This window comes from Liolophura sinensis, chromosome 6 (assembly GCF_032854445.1).
Source record: "Liolophura sinensis isolate JHLJ2023 chromosome 6, CUHK_Ljap_v2, whole genome shotgun sequence".
Taxonomy (NCBI): Eukaryota; Metazoa; Mollusca; class Polyplacophora; order Chitonida; family Chitonidae; genus Liolophura; species Liolophura sinensis.
The window spans coordinates 55,580,143-55,598,801 of NC_088300.1; the positions used below are offsets into that span (position 1 = coordinate 55,580,143).

The window sequence follows — 18,659 nt, forward strand, 5'->3', positions numbered from 1 at the left end:
TTTTTTAAATGAAATCGTCCGCGTGAAAGTGACCGAAGCTGGGCGTTACGGTAGGAACGTCTGGCTAGCTTTATGTTATCTGTGCCTATGTTTATTTTCAGAATGTTCTGTTTACATTTATTAAAACTGTACATCATACATGTCATTCACGGTTCAAATTCGGTCAACGCTGCCCGTAAACAAGTGAAATCTGAAACTTCTGCGTACAGGATATATATATCCCCTTATGTGACTTTTGGCGCTTATGACGTCACAGTTTTTAGCACAGTTTCGACGTCATCAGCCAAGAAGGGGTTATCTTCAGGCGACAGCGCTAAATAAATACACACAGACAACGCAAAATAACTCAATTTTTGTCGCCCAAAGCAGAAAAAGTTTCAATGTTAACAACGTAGCGCTACCATGTTGGTCTTATTGACCAGTATTTAGAAATCCATCTTACGACAGGGATTATTTGCCGGAACCGGATATGCGTGTTGCAGAGACTCTCGTGCCATGCTGAGGAGTTCGCCAGTCAATGCGGTTCCGGAAGTAACCGCGTTGATTTGCTTAGCTGGTTGGACCACGTATACACATGCGTTTTATTGTCAATTTGGGTGAAATAGACAAGCCGCGTCACGATTTTGATGAGGAAAACAAGAGATTCTTTTGTTCTCTTTCCAGATCGTCATTTTAATCTACAGAAAACCTCTTTGTCGGTCAGGACACAGATACGGTTTCCATCGGTAGACCGGTGATTAGGATTTATTTCGTACTTGGCTTTCGTTGTCGTAAGTGCAAGGTAAGGCGATGTCATGTCCTGCATGTATAGGTATGCCTGTTACCGATGACTGAACATCTGCTCAGTGAAAATGTCATGATTCTTGTCGTTTTGATTGATATACATTAATGAGAAATAATGCTTGTGTGTTACTCAATTTCTTTATGTTATACAAGGAATGGTGTGTCGTAGCAATTCTCAATAATATTTTTGTACGTTTTTCTTATTATTTAACAGTCGTATGATGGTTAGGAGAATGGATCTTTGGTAGTGGCTATGTAACATATGGATATCAAAATTACGGTTCTGGGTCCTACTAATTTCAAGATCAAAACTACTAAGATGAAAGTTAATGTACACTCTTGCAGAAAGTGAATATACCGGAAAGCAAATGCCTGCATATGAGCCTGTATGTACCTGTAGAAGAGAAAGGCGAAACGAAATCTGTTTTCAAAAATAAATAACACCTGGGGTTTATTCTTCGTAAATCTTTACATAGTATATGTTGACCAGGCATTCAGATATGATGTTGCGTAAAAACAGACGACTATTAGGGCCCAATAGTAAGCAATTAGATGCATGACATGAACAAGTAACAAGTAAATATGAAACACAAATGAATAGTAGGTTTTGTGGGAATATTGATTGCATAGGACTCAAACAGTTGTATTTGCCTGTGTAAAAAATTTCATTTTCTTGGCACTGGCATGCCATTGTTGGCATTTCTTTGTGTTATTTACTTTTATTTGTGTTATTCATGAGACCAACTGAGATTTCAGGATGATATCTGTCAACATAGTTTGTAGTTAATGCCATGGCATAATAGGAAACACTGCCATCAGTGTCATTTGTAAATTGTCAAAACTTTGAGATAGTATCCAAATTCAGAGCTGATATATTCATGACAACAAGAAAAAAAGTGAAAATCGGTTTTGCCGTTGTTGGCTTGTTGTGGCTGCTCTTGAAGATAAACAGAAACCCTAAGCCTGTGTTTTTGAGATCACATTCCAGTTTTGGATCCTCTTTTTTTTCTTTTAACCTATGTTTGTTTGTCTTGTAGTCTCTGTCTGAACACATTTGATAGAGCAGTTACTTTCTTTCTAGACAAAGTGCACAATTATGTTTTATGTGAAAACAGATTGTAAAATTTGTTTTGGAATGTTTGGTGATAAATGTACAGTTTCAGAAATCATGCAAAGTGTTAAATGTATATAGCTACAACAGTGTTCATATATTCCATAAATACTGATTGCTATGGAAGTTGCATGCATTTTTATGATGCTACATCGGTAGAACCAGTTTACAGTTTACTGTACGTTTATGAAATATAACAGACACAACACTTAGTTAATCTCTTTGATACAGATTGAAATGTTTTGTTCAAACATTATCCATATATATATATATATATATATATATATGTATATATGAACTCATGAAGGTTACTTACTCACTTAACTGTAAAACAATAAGTAATCATTATTTACATACAGATATTATTTTTCATGTTTCTGAATTTTGTTATGGTTATTGATTGCTATGTCTTGTCTTTTTTAGATCAGGGTAAAGATTGAAGGATGCGGTTGTTGTTGAGTGTGGTGTTAGTTTACACCTGCACTAAGTCTATTGTCTGCCCACCTGTCACCCCACCCAAGCCAGTAGAAGGGGGGTCAGAAGCTGATAAGAATTATGTAAGTCATTTTGCACCAGCATTGGACACCTGTTTGTGTTTATTCCAGGTAGTTGGAACCACACATGCAAAATTTTATGAATGATTTGTGTGAGTTTGAACATATAGCAACTATGTATAACCTAATACTTACCCTAAGTCCTTAAGCCTTTTTGCATATGAAAGAGCCGCTTTCGATGCAATTCATGTACCTTTTTAAATTAATTTTGGAGACAAACTACATTGGTTAGGCTGGCCAGTTTCAGGGATTCATAAATATAAGTGTGTGTAAAATATTTCTCTGAAAATATGCCTGAATAAACATCTTGCAAATATGCGAAAAGGTTAAAGAATTACAGTAGTGTGTAAATAAAATGGCCAAAAAAATTTAGCCTTAGATGTTTAAGACCAGTGACATTGAATTAATTTTTAGGTTCAGGTAACATGTCTGTCTTTTTGTTCATTGTACATGCTGACGGTGTAGACGGTCACATATTCTATATGTACAGCACGACATAAAACATGTATGGAAAACATGTTATGACACGTGTACATGTATACACTTTGGCATTAAACATGCATAGCAAAACTTATCTACATACGCAAACTATGCAAACAATTCCCTATCCCAAGTAAGACCACATACATGCTAGTATACACCCTATAAACCCAGAAAAATTAGTGAATTGTGCTTGTTGAGGTGGTTTTCACATTGTAATGTTAAAGATCATTCGTCAGCGCGGTGCATGAGGGAAAGTTAGCCATCACTAACTTGTCAAAGTTTGGTGATTTACCAGCGTACTAATTGTCAATATTAACAGTTGTGTGAATAAATCTATATTAAAATTTACTTGATGTAGATCTCATTCCATATAGATATGTTAGTACATGTGTGTTGTTTTGCGTTGATGGCAGTTTACAGCAGTTGTAAAGAATTATAATAGTGTTGACATGACAAACCTGTGTTTTTCAGGATACGGGCCTGGAGTATGACAAGTATCTACGAGAAGTTGTTCAAGTATTAGAACAGGATGAAGAGTTTAGAAAAAAGCTGGAGCAGTCCAATGCCACTGATGTAAAGGTAAGTATTACATTGTAAATACACCGACAATTTTACACATGTATGACATAAGACATAAATATCATGCAAAACAGTACGTTTTTATAGACAAATGTACAGGATGCCAGAAAGTCATTTTTCAATGTATCATCCAGACAAACCTCAAACATCCTTTCTAAGGTCACTCAAACTCACAGAATTTAGCAAAATGTGCAACTTAGTCATGGGCAAATTTTTAGATTATTTAACGTATTCAGATATGGTTTTAAAATGCTGATGCTTGACGCCCATCAAGACTCGAATAAAATAAAATTGAAAATCTGAATTTAGTGAGTATTTTTTCACCCTTTTTTAAGCAAACCATTTTGGGTTTAAATGATAAATTGCATTGCTTGGTAATAATTTTTTGATCTAACATTTGTAACTGTTACATTTGCTTTTGTACATGTAAGCTGCATTATTGCTTTGCTTTTATTTGCATTCCCTACTATAGATAACTTTTCTTCTCAAGTGATAACCAAATTTTGAACAACATTCTCCAGTTCATGCATGCTTCTTCTCCGAATGTTTGTTGGAGGGTATGTCAGTAACTTGCGGATGGCCGTGGGGTTCCCCTTGGCCATGCCTGGTGTGCTCCCACCTTAATGCTGGCTGCCGCTGTCGTGCAGGTGAAATATTCTTGAGCACGGCATTAAACGCCAAGTATTAATAAATAAATAAAGTGAATGGTAACTTGGGGGGTCATGTTAGGTCATTGGTTTGAGAAGTTTTACCAAAAAGTCTTCTACAAAGACACACTTAGTATAGACTGTTTTGATATAAGAGAAAGAATGTTGGTTATTAATTTTATATCTGTGTTTTGTTCTCAAGAGTGGCAACATTGCTCATCAGTTGGAGTTTGTATCCCATCAAGTCAGAGAAAAGTTGGATGAGCTTAAAAGGAGAGAATTACATCGTCTGCGTGAATTGGTCCGCGACCAAATAAAACAGAATGGTACGGAAGTATTTCTTGCGATTATTCGTGGAGGAGGTAGGCATGACTGCATGGTGTTGCTTTGCTGTTGCTGTGTTGCCTTTACCTGCCTGACACAGATACCTGTGTGAAGTTAGGCATTACCTGAGTGGACATTTATTTAACCATCCTTCACTTCACCATGACCTCATTAACACATTCAGCATTGTGAATGATGGCTGTGTTTATGACACTATAGAACTCCACCCCTTCCTTGTGCATATTATCTTAACCTTTCCCTTAGTATTCCGTCTCTCACATTCACAGTCAGGCATCAAACCAGGAAGCATTTCCAGTAAACTTCTAGCTCAAGATCTGACCTTTAAAATGTGCACAGTGACATTTCTTAGGTATCCATTTTTTTGATTTGAGCAGGTGTGGGCTGATTTGTACATGTATTAGTACATGTAAATTCACACTCTTTAGTCTCAGATGAACTTTTTAAAAATATGTTTGGAACATAAAATCAGTTAACAGCACTCTGAATTTCACATGACTAAACTCATGGAACCTCACATGTGGATGTCAAAGGCACATTAATAGCACAGCTGAATTTCATTTGCTAAGGTGTGAGAATGTGATCATATGCCTCATATTCGGAGATTATGTCATGGCTAGGCATGATTCGCATGAACAGCTTCAATTTTTATACCCAAGTATTATGGGTATTATTATTGTCAACTTTTTAACATAATTTAATCGTTTCCTCGATCTATATCTACAGAAGCATTTCACTTATAAAGTTATAAAATTTATTCATTTTCTGTCTCTGCTAGCATATTTCGTCTCATATTTCTTTTTGAAGATATCTCCTGTTCCCCACTCTCAAAAGAACCCAAGATCATGACCAGGAAACATTTTCCCACTCTATAATGTACAAACATGCTTGTGGATGAATTATACACTTTGTAGATCATCTGTTATTCAAGTGTACATGTACTACTGATTGATTAGACATGATTATCTTGCCATTTTTATCCCTCCACATTGTCTTTATTACTGTGTTCTCACCAAACATATGCATGTAGTTTTGCTGTGAAAGTGTATATTGCATGTATCTGGTAGCTGTGGTCGTTTAAAGGGTACAGTGTTCATGAATTAGTGACGTGGCATGTATTGGGTGGATTTGTAACAGGAGGGATCATCATATCATTGTGCAGCACATTGTCATGCTTGAGCTTTACCGGTATAACAGCACAATCCCTTTCTTATTATGATATCCTGCCTTGTACTCCCGAGCTTGCTCATATTGCTATTAGCAAGCTGTCCCTTGCTTTTGATTGGTTCTCTCAGTACTGTAACACAGACGCCACTTTTTACTCTCAGCTGCCATACCGGTGACACATCTGTGCTTGCTTCAAGGTGCATATAATGGGCACCTGTTTTGGCATCATTGTCTTCTACATTGTAAAGCCACATTATTTATTAACATAATATAACTAGTTATTACTTTGTTTCATACCTGCTTTCACTTTTCTACTCTCTGGTTTTGAAAGTAATTAAAAAAGTGATGATGTAAATTTCAGTAGTTTGGTGGTAGGTATGTTGCTAAAAGTGTAAATTTGGTATATATATCAACTAAAAAATCAAACAATGCAACATGTTCTATAATAATAATTTCTTAAAGTTGTGATAAAACACATAAGCAACAAATGTAGTTAAAATAATCTTGTATTCTGTAATGTGTTTAAACTGACTTATTAACATTGTTTAGATTTATGCTGTGTGTGAATTTGGAATATATATCAGATAAGAAAGAAAACAATGCAACATGCGTCATAATATTAGTTCTTTAAGTTGTGATAAAACATATATTTGAAGAGACTCATGTGGTTCGAATACTGTTTTATCCTACTATAACTTTTGTAATTTGATCTAACGTTGTCTAGATGTATGTTTGATTTAGGTATCGACAACCTGAATGGACAGGCTCCAGCCCACATTGATGTTCGCAATCCCCATAGTTTTGAGGTTGATGATTTAAAGAAACTTATAACAAAGGTATTTTTTACTACGCTTTAATCTCCATCCTCTTGACTTTAATACTCATGATGCTATGTACATCTAGCCACTGTGTATCTAAGGACGGAGGTGCAGATATTTCTCGCTTTTTGCAGCTTAACTTTACCTTAGCGCAATGGAGATTTATTTAGAAATCATTAGATGAGACATGTGATGAAGTTGGACATTTAGAATTGATGTACTTTTTAAACTAAAGTTTTCTGTACTTAGTAGAATTTGTTTGCTTGATTACAAAAAATCTTTTATTGCAGACAACATCTGACTTGGATGAAATAGACCAGAAGAGGCGACAGCGATTCAAAGAGTATGAAATGCAGAAGCAGCATGAGCGAAATGAACAGCTGGAGCATATGACCGAGGAAGAGAAGAAGAAAGCTAAGCAGGAATGGGAGGAGCAGCAGAAGAAACACAAGGAACATCCTAAAGTGCACCACCCTGTATGAACAGCCTGCTTATTTCATTCTGTACCAGTATAACACCAAACACGTTTGATTTCACTATCTGTTCAGTGTGTGTACTAAATATTGTTCGAACTTACTTCAACAGGCTGTAAGTTTACCTTAGTAAATAATTTATAAATTTACTTCAAGAGGCTATACCTTCGCCAAAAATCATTCAGCGCAAATCCAGTTGAATCTTTGCTATTATTTAACAATAGACCAAATTATTAAATGTATTTAGAACTTTTTCAAACATTGGAATCACTTCAACGCTATAATATGACAAATATTACCTTTATCGAAAGGAAGTGATTTGAGCTATTCTTGGTAAATACTGGAAATTTGATTTGACAAGCGAAAAATGTTAGAGCTTCTTCATCTTTGTGATTTAAGAGGAGTGATGTAAAATATGGAAGGATCAAATGAGCATAATGACTGAAACACAGTTTTTATGGAAGACAGATTGTCTACAACTTCCTCCATGACACTGCATTAAAATAGTCTAGTTACATATGCACACCAGTGAAGAACAATAAGGTAACGTTATTTATGGAAGAAAAGTATTGAAGATGGTTTTTGGAAAATGCCTCTGGAGCGAAACATCAGCTGAACATAATGAAGTTGAACAAAGGTATATTTTATGGAGATGGGTACATGGAATTTTCTTTAGGAAGAACTTATCCCTTGTTGAAGATTTTTCAGCAATCAGGATTTTTTTTTACTACATATTGTAAATTATATGGTTAATACTATGTGTTTGTTTTGTCCAGGGTAGTAAAGCTCAGTTTGAGGAAGTATGGGAGGAAGATGACCATTTAGACAAAAGAGATTTTGACCCTAAAACATTCTTCAAGCTCCATGGTGAGTGCAGTCTTGGTTGTATCATTGTGTTCAAGCTCCATGGTGAGTGTAGTCTTGGTTGTATCTTTGTGTTCAAAGTCCATGGTGAGTGCAGTCATGGTTGTATCTTTGTGTTCAAGGTCCATGGTGAGTGCAGTCATGGTTGTATCTTTGTGTTCAAGGTCCATAGTTGGTGCAGTCTTAATGGTATTTTTGTGTTCAAGCTCCATGGTGAGTGCAGTCGTGGTTGTATCTTTGTGTTCAATCTCCATGGTGAGTGCAGTCATGGTTATATCTTTGTGTTCAAGCTCCATGGTGAGTGCAGTCGTGGTTGTATCTTTGTGTTCAAGCTCCGTGGTGAGTGCAGTCTTGGTTGTACCTTTAATTGTGTTCAAGCTCCATGGTGAGTGCAGTCTTGGTGGTATCTATGTGTTCAAGCTCCATGGTGAGCAAGTCTTGGTTGTATCTTTGTTTTCAACAGCTGTTAATGATCTGGGTTGTTCAACATGGTGGCCATTTAGAAGTCAAAACATGGGGCCTCTATGGCTCAGTCGGTTAGTGTGCTAGCGCAGCCGAATGACCCAGGAGCCTCTCACCACTGTGAGTGACTGCGGTCCAGCTCATGCTGGCTTCCTCTCTAGCTGTACGTGGGAAGGTTTGGCAGCAACCTGTGGATGGTCGTGGGTTTCCCCCGGGCTCTTCACGGTTTCCTCCCACCATAATGCTTGCTATCGTCTTATAAGTGAAATATTCTTGAGTATGGCGTAAAACACCAATCAAATAAATAAATAAAATAAATAAGAAGTCAAAACAGTATTTATCCCTTATTGAGGATATTCTGTTCCCTATGACTGCACTTCATGTACAGCCTTGCTGACATTAACTAAAATATTTGGTGAGTTATTAAGTTACATCCTATGATGTGAGATTGTCATTATGCTACATATGTACAACAGGAAGTAGTAACTAGTAATTTTATTGTTAAACTGAATACAGTAGAATGCTCCATTTTTCAGACTTGGATAATGACGGTATGTGGTATGAAGATGAAGTCCGGGCTCTGTTTCAGAAGGAGGTAAGAGCATAGTACATGTTGCTAGAACACTTTTTCCATAGTTTTAGTTATTTCCCAGTGGGTAAAATGAAACTTTCTCAAATTAGTTAATACTGAAAGTAACTGATACATGAATTTTTTTTTTTTTTAAATCATCTTTGGACAAGTTGGTGAGCTATCGACTTAATAGTCCAGTTCACTTTTTGAAAGGTCATGAAGTCACTTCCATTTGAATGCATACTGTATTAAAGTCTGTCTTCTGGTCTCTCTTTTTAATGTAGGGCCATACTGAATCTCCCACACTGAATAAACGTTTTATAATTTGTAAACCATTCGGAGGGAATTTAATATCCCCCAAATGAAGTACATGTACAACAGAGAGCCTTGGTGAACTCCATCTAACTTGTAGGCTTTTGAATTTTGTCTGGGCTGAAAAATATAAACTTCATACAAGATCTTGCGACAGTTATGTGACTCTCATTTGATGATGCCATGGTTTTCCACATTCACCCTCCAAGAAAATTGTCACCCTTGAAACATAACTTACATAAATTTTGATATGCGAGTTCCCACTTCTTGTAGTTTCGTGCCTCAAAAATACCTTGCATTATGTCATAACTGCTGTGATGTTACAAGGGAGGTAATGCAGGGAAAGCCAACTGGACATTTCTACTGGACAAATTGGACAAAGATTTGAAATTGATGTATTGACACATGACATGTCCTTTACAGTGTAAACAAATTGCGTATAGTAACAAGCAAAACACAAGAAACCTGTCAAAATTCCATGAATTTAGTATTGTGTTTCAGCACTAGTTGTTGTATCTGTACTAGAGCCCACATATTGCAAGGCAGGACAAGGCTTTGCCAAACCAGAGAGAGCTTGGTTGCTATCTGAGGCTAAGTGAATCTGAAGTTAGTTGTTGTCCTTTGTAGCTGGACAAAGTGTATGATGAGAATGCTTCAGAGGATGACATGATGGAGCGTTATGAGGAGATGAACAGAATGAGAGAACACCTGGTCAATGAGGTGGATGTCAACAAGGACAAGATTATCAGCTTTCAGGAGTACATGGATTATGTCAATGGACAGAACTTTGACAAGGATGAAGGATGGGATGTAAGTTGACTCACCCATGTTAAATATCTATATTCTATCTAGGTAAGGTCCCGAATTAAACAGGGAATCTGTCAGGCCATTGGCCTTGTCCAGTGAGGTCTGGTCAGGTACCTGAGAGTTAATGCCTGGCACACAGATTCCCTCCACCCATAAACCAGACTGCTGTCACAAAAGTGAAAATTCTCAGGTATGGCGTTGAAAAATCACCAATGAAAGAAATTAATAAATCTTATCATTGGGTGTTCTTAAAAATAAAGTTATATTCTGATAAAAGCCGTTTTTCTCTAATTATTTATTTGCCTCTTGTCATCAATAACTCCTGTTCTTGCTTGTGCACGTTACAAGTCACACCTTGTTCATGTACTGACTGTTCCAGACTCTGGATGAGGAGCCACAGTTCACAGATGAGGAGTTAGAGGAGTACGAGAGGTTGATGAACGAAGAACGAGAAAAGTTAGGAAACGTTCTGGATGGTCATGCTCAGCCTGGAGAGATCAATGTAAGACATACATATAAGCTCTAGTCACACCGTTCTGGTTACACCAGTCAAGTTTACGGTAAACATTGTCCAAACAGCGTCTCGTTTATCAAAATTTAAAAGTGCCAGAAAAGAAAGTAGTTGTGAACGAACTTGCACAAAGCCCCCTGACCTCTGGGTGCACCTGTAGACATATAATCATGGATGTTGCTTGCTTGTAAAGGGAAGAGATTGTTGTGCAGGAGGAAACTGGTCTGCTTTTGGTGTGGTGTTATCTTGTCCAGATTTGCTACTAGATTGGACTAAACTTGAAGAAGAGGTGGTGGGTGACTATGGTGTTACCATGACAGTACCTACACTTGTGTGTCTGTGATAAGGCATAGCCCCAGTTGGCATCATTGCTTCCCTGAAGCCCAGGACACACAGAAACAGTTTGTTCTTAAAAGCAGGATTTCGTGATACAGGCAACAAAAAGGCAACATTTGACTCATGTATGGGCAACCACAACATGAATTCCTGACTGACCACGTTTCACCAGCAAAGTCTTAAAAAGCTGACAACAAATGTTGCCCTTGTGCAAGAAACGGATTCTTCGCAACATTTGAGTGCCGGTATCTAAAATGCTTTTTTCGTTAACAAATGTTTCTGGTGTGCACTTGGCTTAATGCAACTGAATGTATTTTTTTTAACAGATCATGATACGACTGCAATGTTTCTGAAGCAGCTTTAAGCCATGATCAATCAGTCATCCATTCATTCTTTTCGGAACAGGTACCACATGAACAGCCCCAGGTTGTCCACATGCAGCAACCAAATGCACCAGTGGACCATCAACAACAGCAACAATTCCAGCAACAGCAGCAACAACAGCAGCAATTTCAACAGCAGCAACATCTAGACCAACAACAACAGCAGCTAAACCAACAACAGCTAAATCAACAACAGCAGCTAAACCAACAACAGCAGCAACAACAGCTAAACCAACAGCAACAGCTAAACCAACAGCAACAGCTAAACCAACAACAACAGCTAAACCAACAACAGCAGCTAAACCAACAGCAACATCTAAACCAACAACAGCAAGTTAACCAACAGCCACCAGTAAACCAACCTCCACAAGTAAACCAACAAGTACCACTACAAGCCCAACAGGTCAATCAAAATCAGCAAGCTCAGGTTCCTCAAGGTCAAGTTCCTCAAGGTCAGGTTCCACAAGGTCAGGTTCCTGTTGTCAACCAAGCTTAGATCTCCTATACGTCAGAATGGTGCTTTAAAGTGGATAAATGTTGAAATGATATTTCTATGTTTAAAGTTAGCCTGAAAATGAATGAATAACGTTTCTTGTTATCAGTATATATTACTGTGTGGGTGTTGAAAAGTCTCTTGCATCTTTTACGGTAAAATCAAAAGAACTGTTTTATGCCTTCTTTGCTTTGTGAACCCATTTGTGATTGTTTTCAATTGATGATTACAATTTATGTGATTCACTGTTTTCTCTCACTTGGAATAGGTAATGGACAGTAATGTTGTAGTTAGTATTTGTTTGGTAATTATTACAGGAATATCTGCTTGTCTAACTTCCTTAAATATTTCTGTCAAAAAATAATAAGAAAATGGAATTTAGTACAGAGTAGTTTGAAAGAAGACATGAAAACTTTCTGTCTACCTTTTTTTATTGTTGTCCTTTTGTTGAGTATATAATGGGTAGGACTTTTTACTTGTCTTAAAAAATTTTTTTATGTTAGGTGATGGGATATTTATAGTTGTAAATCATTTTATAAACTTTCATACCTTGACAATGCACAGGTTGTGTTTTGGATTTGTTCTTGTGGATTACATGTGTCTGTTTACCAGAAATGCTGATGAACATGCTGTGAATATTATTCTGTTGTGTACATTCATTCCACAGATATATCAAGATGTTTTGTCTGTTGTTCGGCTGTAAAATTTCCTGTTTACTTGTACATTGGTGGTGAATGTGTATACAGTATGGCTGTGACTGACTGTGTGTATGTGTTGGTCAGTGAACGAGTGTAAAACTACTGAAAAAGGTGGCTGGACTGGCATTAGACCCTTTAACATATGGTTGTAAACCGGGGTCTCATTGCTATTAATCTCCATTTGTAACTTACTGTATATATTTTTCGGTGTTCAAGATAAAACACAATGTTTTGTGCTTCCTGCTTGATGCTTTGCGTAGCAGTTCTGTGAAAACTGTTCTAAATTCTGCTCTGGCTGCTTTTGCTTTATTGAAACTGGACAATTGAAAACATAACGTCATTGGTAACGTGTTATTTTCACATCAGCAGTTTGTCTAGTCAGTCATTTGTGTAGCATTGGTATAATTATCATGGGGGCCAGTTGGTCAAAAATGTATTAAAGTCAAGCTTAAATCTAAATACCACTCTGAAATCTCATGCATAGCAAATACAACGTTGTCTAGACTAAAATGAAAACAAGACTTGAATTTTAATACACGTTTGAGGAACCAAGCCCAGGACATTTCTTAGCATTTATAACATTTTTTAATTTGCTGAGAGTTTACATGCCAGCTTCTTTTGTAGTGCTACCGGTTCACTTGAAAACTTCTTTGTAGGTTCGTTAACCTTGTTACTTAATAATAATTTGAATAGTTTTACATTTAATGGTATATAAGTTTTATTTTATTTAGTTTTCACTGTCTGGTGTGAGTTCATTTGATACCGGTATGTAGAAATGTTCAGTTGAGTGTAAATTGATCAGACAGCAGACCGTAGCGCGATAAATTATGATGACGAAATACGACTTGAGAGGAGCTGGATCTCATACAATTGTCCAAACAATGTGTAAGAAAACTCCAGTCAAGCAAAATGGCATGTTTTGATACTCAGCATTATTTGTAGGAAACTAATGAATTAAACTGCTGATTTGAACTCTGAGGTCACAAAGATTGATGGGCGAACACTATGTTTATACCGACTGAAAATTGTAGCTCATAACATGACGAATGTGATGGATCAGCAGTTCTAATTTTACATGCCTCTAATTAAAATGTGTTTGTACCGTTTTACAATTTGAAGTCAATTGATGACAAGTCTGCACATCTTCTGTCTCTGGTATTTTTAAACACAAACTCTTTTGCTTGTGTCTGGACAATCTGAACGACATGAAATTAACCCAGACGGAAATCATGTTATTGCATGTACAACAATATACTGCCATATTCAAGATGTGTACTCGTGTGTTAAAAAGGTGAATTTTGTACCGGATCACGCAGAGGGTATACAGTTTGTTTCTTTCAGGAACTGTTGTCAAAAATATGTACAGAAATAGGGACCTATACATAAACTGCATGGACTACTGAGAGATGTCAGTGTTATACATGCTGAACTCTGCCTCAATAAACTGCATGACTTTAATACGCTGTTTGTCAAGTTTGAATTTTCTAGTGTGTCCGCTCCTGTAGTTGAATATACATCGATGTATGTCCTTCTGACAATGATCTGAGGATGATTGGTATTGTTCCCGGAACGTTCATCAAGAGCTGCTAGAAAGATATGGCACCAAGCTACTACTCACACTATGTAGCTATAGTCTTCTTTTTAGCTACTTTAGTGCCCAGTGAGTGTTGTCTAAGGCACACGTCTCGAGACACACGAGGTGCGGATTTCATCTCGGAAGGAGAATTTGTGGATTTAGTGATTACATTGGGTGAAAGTTGGTCAGTAAGTTGCCGAAGTCGGTGGTTTACCTCGGGATCTCAGGCATTTCTTGCAAAGACATACCATTTGACTTCTGAAATTTCGTTCACATGCAGTGTTTTTTAGAAGATAACCGACATCTCAGGATTGTGGAAAAATGCGTGAAAAGCCAATCGCGCATTGAACTCTGTCCTGCGCCGATAAAACTCGCAGTAGTCTCGTAAGTGAAAAAGTCATGAGAATGGCGTTAAACAACTATCAAATAGATAAATAAGTCCTTACCTCAGGCTGATGGGCTATTATTTTGTATTTCTCAAGAACAAACTGTACTATAACATGCCACATTTATGCACATAAAATGTATGATGGAAAACTGGGCAGAATAGTAAAATGATAGCATCAAGACAGATAACCCCTACGACCCTTCTGTGGATGGTTTGAGCCTGGGTTATTCCCCTTGCTTCTGATGGCTATTTAGCACTCCTAACCCAAAAGGCCTAGTGTAATCATAGGCCTACATGGGCTGGCTGTGAATGCGTGGGGCGGATTGTTTAACTCGCTGCGAAGAACGTAGGTATCACCTACCTCAGTATATATTGTGACTATCACTCAGCTTCCCACATGTGTTTGCTTGACTTCAGTGTGTTAATCGTTTCAACCATCCACACACGGCGAGCTATAACTGGGCCCCTATGTGAAGATTGCACAGAAGGGAAAGCGTGGTGTTTTGGTGATCTCGATGCCTTCATGTTTAAAGATACATGAAAAGATGCTATACAACGAAGCACATGGTTTTAAAAAAACATGAAGATACATATGCCAAAAAGGAAAAATTATACATTTTTTTCATTCTTGAAGCACATTTTATATTTCTTAATAACCTCTGTATTTTATGCGTGTTTTCAGTTATTGGTCGTATCCGAAATACATGTATTCGAAACTAATGTCATCGATGAACATAGTATAAACGTGGGACCAGCTTAGCTCCCCACAATTCTGGCTCTCCGTCAATCAAAGCTATTTTGACGGCTATCACCATTGAGGTCACAACAGCAAGCTACATAATTTCTGGACTGACCGATGTAATCTTAGGAAATTGAAGTTTAAAGTCAGTTTTATGCCCCAATAAATCGAATCGTCATGTACTCGTTGCGGGCTAAAAAATGAGCTCAGGTGAACAAATATATTCATATTTATAATCCTAGATACAGAGTAAATATTTTCAATCTAATCATCTTGGCAACCGCGTTAAGGCCCGACACATCGACTGTCGCCCATGTACGTTGTATCAGCTTAAAATGAAAAATGCATCTGAAAAGCAAGGTTACCATGGCAACCGTGAAAATGGACAAATGTGAAGCGCGATACATCGTCACCTCTATAATTATTTATATAGTAAATATAGGAAAATGACTATCCCGTACCATGGCAAGCATGCAAAACAACGGACATACAGACGGACAGAAAGGCGAACAAAATCACCGTATATACCATTATAATAAGCCCCTCATAATGGCAGACACCTTAATTTGCTGCTAAATATTGAGCCAGTCTAAATCCAGCTGACGTCCAGCACAGTTCGATTGCTGTTTTTTTTGAACACGTGTATATAACAGACATTAACGCAAGAGATTAAACTTTATATGGCTAGAATTCATCTATCAGCTGACATCTCATTGCACTTCTCGTGCATAAGAGGGAGGAAGTTACAAACATTATGCAAGCCATTATATCAACTTGATTTTATCGGTTTATAGTTAAATCTCAAAACATAGTATGGGACTTAGACTCGGCTAAATTGGTGCTATGTCTTAAAGCCATATAAAATACTATCAAATCATTTCAGGCTTCCTGGATTTATTACTCATATCATTAAGTCGTTCCTTGCGTCTTTAATCCCATCACTGATTTTAAGGTATCCTGAAGTCTTTTAGGGATATCAGAAAAAGAACTAAAGATCAAGTTTATTTATTTAATTTGTGTAAACAAGTAATGTATTTTACCTTAAATCTGCGAATGTATCATGAAACAATATCACGATTTAATTTCGTTGTATCACGAATTCATTTCAATATATTATCAAATATGCATGACGGACCTGAAGACGAATCTCTATGGTACATGTTCTTTGAACATGTTTTACAAATCTGTGTGACAGCAGTTAGCATTCAAATCTTATAACAAAAGGTATGTTAGAAGTCCTTATAATTTTTTTTATTATAGGGTTCGTGTATACATACAGGTAGCCCTTCCAATCTGGCTTTTGACATGGTGACCATCTTTGAGGATAACCCAATTGAAATGATGATATTATCAATCAGCTCAAGATATGATGGATCGAATTCAAGATATCAAGATGTGTTCAAGTTCATCTCCTATATGGTATGATCCAATAGTATTATCATTTTTAAAAGTTCAAAGTTGTGTTTGAAATTATAACTGAAGTTTGTGGATACGTACTTAGCTTTATTTTGGAAAGGACGTGTAACTTGGAAATATAGAGTTATAGTTCCACATATGAAGATCATTTAACTTACTATATATATATATATCGCACTGTGGACAACGCAGAAATAACTTAATGGCTTACAAAACAGACATTATTAGTCAATGGAGTAAAATAACGAAATGATTTTTTTTTTAAACTAAAAGACATTTTGGCATTGTCTTAACGTCGTATTAGTGTATGCATCTGTCGTGCATTTATATCCTAACCATAATAGAGAAGTTTTAAACTTTGTCGTATATTTTTCATATTTTTCATTCAGTGAAACTGAAGCTGTGGTACAGTATACGCTGTGTATACATTTATTTTTAAGTACTCCATAAAACGGTGTCAATCAAATATAGCATTCGTTCTTAGTGTGGACGGTGACTCGCTGTCATAGGCATGGAAGTGGAAAATCGCAGTCAGGGGGTGGTTCTACAAAGTGTCGCTTGGCTACCTCAAGCGCATTTACCATTGTGGCGTATCTCTTCACTGTATGTTATCATGGGAATTGCGACTGGTGCAGTTTGCGACTGCTCCGAAGGACGGGCTACTGCACTGCACATGAGGAACGTGGAAGTGTGGCCAAAATTTAGGCTGGAAAATAAATAAAAAAAGGGAAAGACAAAAAATGTCGAAAAAAAGTGGACAACAAATACAATAAGTTAGACTGCTTTGTTCACAGATTTCGGTGTTCCGATTATTCACACTCTGGTACTCTTTTGACAGATTAGTGGGTTACAAAAGGCCTTGTTGTTACAGGGCTATCCTGCACGGTGGTCGATATCCTTCAATCGTATTAGCCTGGAAATCCTGACTATAAGAGTGTAACGTTTGGTTTTGATGCACAAGGCTAAATGTGAACTAGACAAGGGTTTGTTACAACTGGTACCAAGTTTACAAATCAGCGCATGCATGAATAAGGCGCGTGTGTTCACATGAGCAAAGAAACACATTAGCGTCGTGAGAACGTAATTGTGAAGGAAATCAATGGATGAAATCTGTGCCACAAGCTTTTATACTGGCCTTCATCAACACCATATTTATATATTAATGATGCTATTTGTCAAGATCAGAAATACTGTTGCACTGTTGTACTTGAATAGATCTAGACACAGATGTCACCTATTATGACAGAGTGACTGTAATCAATAGCTTATACTGGCTATAATGACTTATCGACGGCAGTTTAGGGAATCCGGGATGGGATATCGGACCCGCAAGAGGGTAACACATGGAACCAACTGTTACCTGATCGCCACGGTGAGGATAGGGCCAAAGGAAACTCTACCTGAGGAAAGCACGCTATTCAATCAATACTGACCGAGGAGAGGAGCTTAATACGATAATTTATACACACAGAGACACATTAACATAATCTATACTTAGACATGCTCAAATCAAGGGCGCTAACTTGTAATGTTCACATCAAAAGGAAAAGCCGCTATAGAAGGATAGATACCATTGAACGGTATAGGTGTTACTAGTTTAAGTCGACTTTGTACCAATCCCCGACAAATCCCGTGAGTCTGACCACTTAATCAATGTCGTGAACAACACCAGGCAGAAGGAAATCCTGTCAAGACGAATGGTTTTCGATTTTATCATTTTCACGTTGAATGTCAAGACATATTTCAAAGTTATAACATGCATGTTTTTGCCACGATTAGGTGGAAACTCTGTCAATGTGGCGTTAAACCCTAGTTATCCATTCGTTAAAAATAATTTAGGAAAATGAACATTTCCTTATCTCTCTCCTTTTCTCCTAATTCACCGTCATAATTAAAAGTTCAAAAATATTTCCCTATCAGTACAAATGGCTGTTGTAATATATGCAGCTTGTATACATCACCTAAAAGATGACAAAGGAATTTTGTCTCAAATCCCTATATACTTGTAAAGATTGTATATTTTGAAATAAGTTCAAAGATATTCAAGCACCGAAACACCATAATGGTTTTATACCAGTGAATTGCTATATATAGTATTCATGCAGTCAATGTTTTGCATGTATTCTACGTATTTATATAATTTGTT

The 18,659-nt window shown here is 37.0% G+C and overlaps 1 protein-coding gene across 2 annotated transcripts; it reads left to right on the forward strand.

Annotated features, from left to right (window-relative positions):
- Positions 1-536: 536 nt before the first annotated feature.
- Positions 537-13,852, forward strand: LOC135468054 (nucleobindin-2-like). 2 transcript variants are annotated; one of them, XM_064746077.1, is made up of 11 exons: positions 537-781; positions 2,318-2,451; positions 3,403-3,510; positions 4,360-4,519; positions 6,408-6,502; positions 6,775-6,960; positions 7,734-7,824; positions 8,820-8,878; positions 9,794-9,976; positions 10,353-10,475; positions 11,226-13,852. In XM_064746077.1, the coding sequence occupies exons 2-11, from the start codon at positions 2,338-2,340 to the stop codon at positions 11,697-11,699; spliced, it is 1,593 nt and encodes a 530-aa protein (XP_064602147.1). In that variant the 5' UTR covers positions 537-781; positions 2,318-2,337; the 3' UTR covers positions 11,700-13,852. The 2 variants fall into 2 exon arrangements, with proteins under 2 accessions (XP_064602147.1, XP_064602148.1); XM_064746078.1 differs by having other exon boundaries at positions 538-781; positions 4,360-4,483.
- Positions 13,853-18,659: the final 4,807 nt, after the last annotated feature.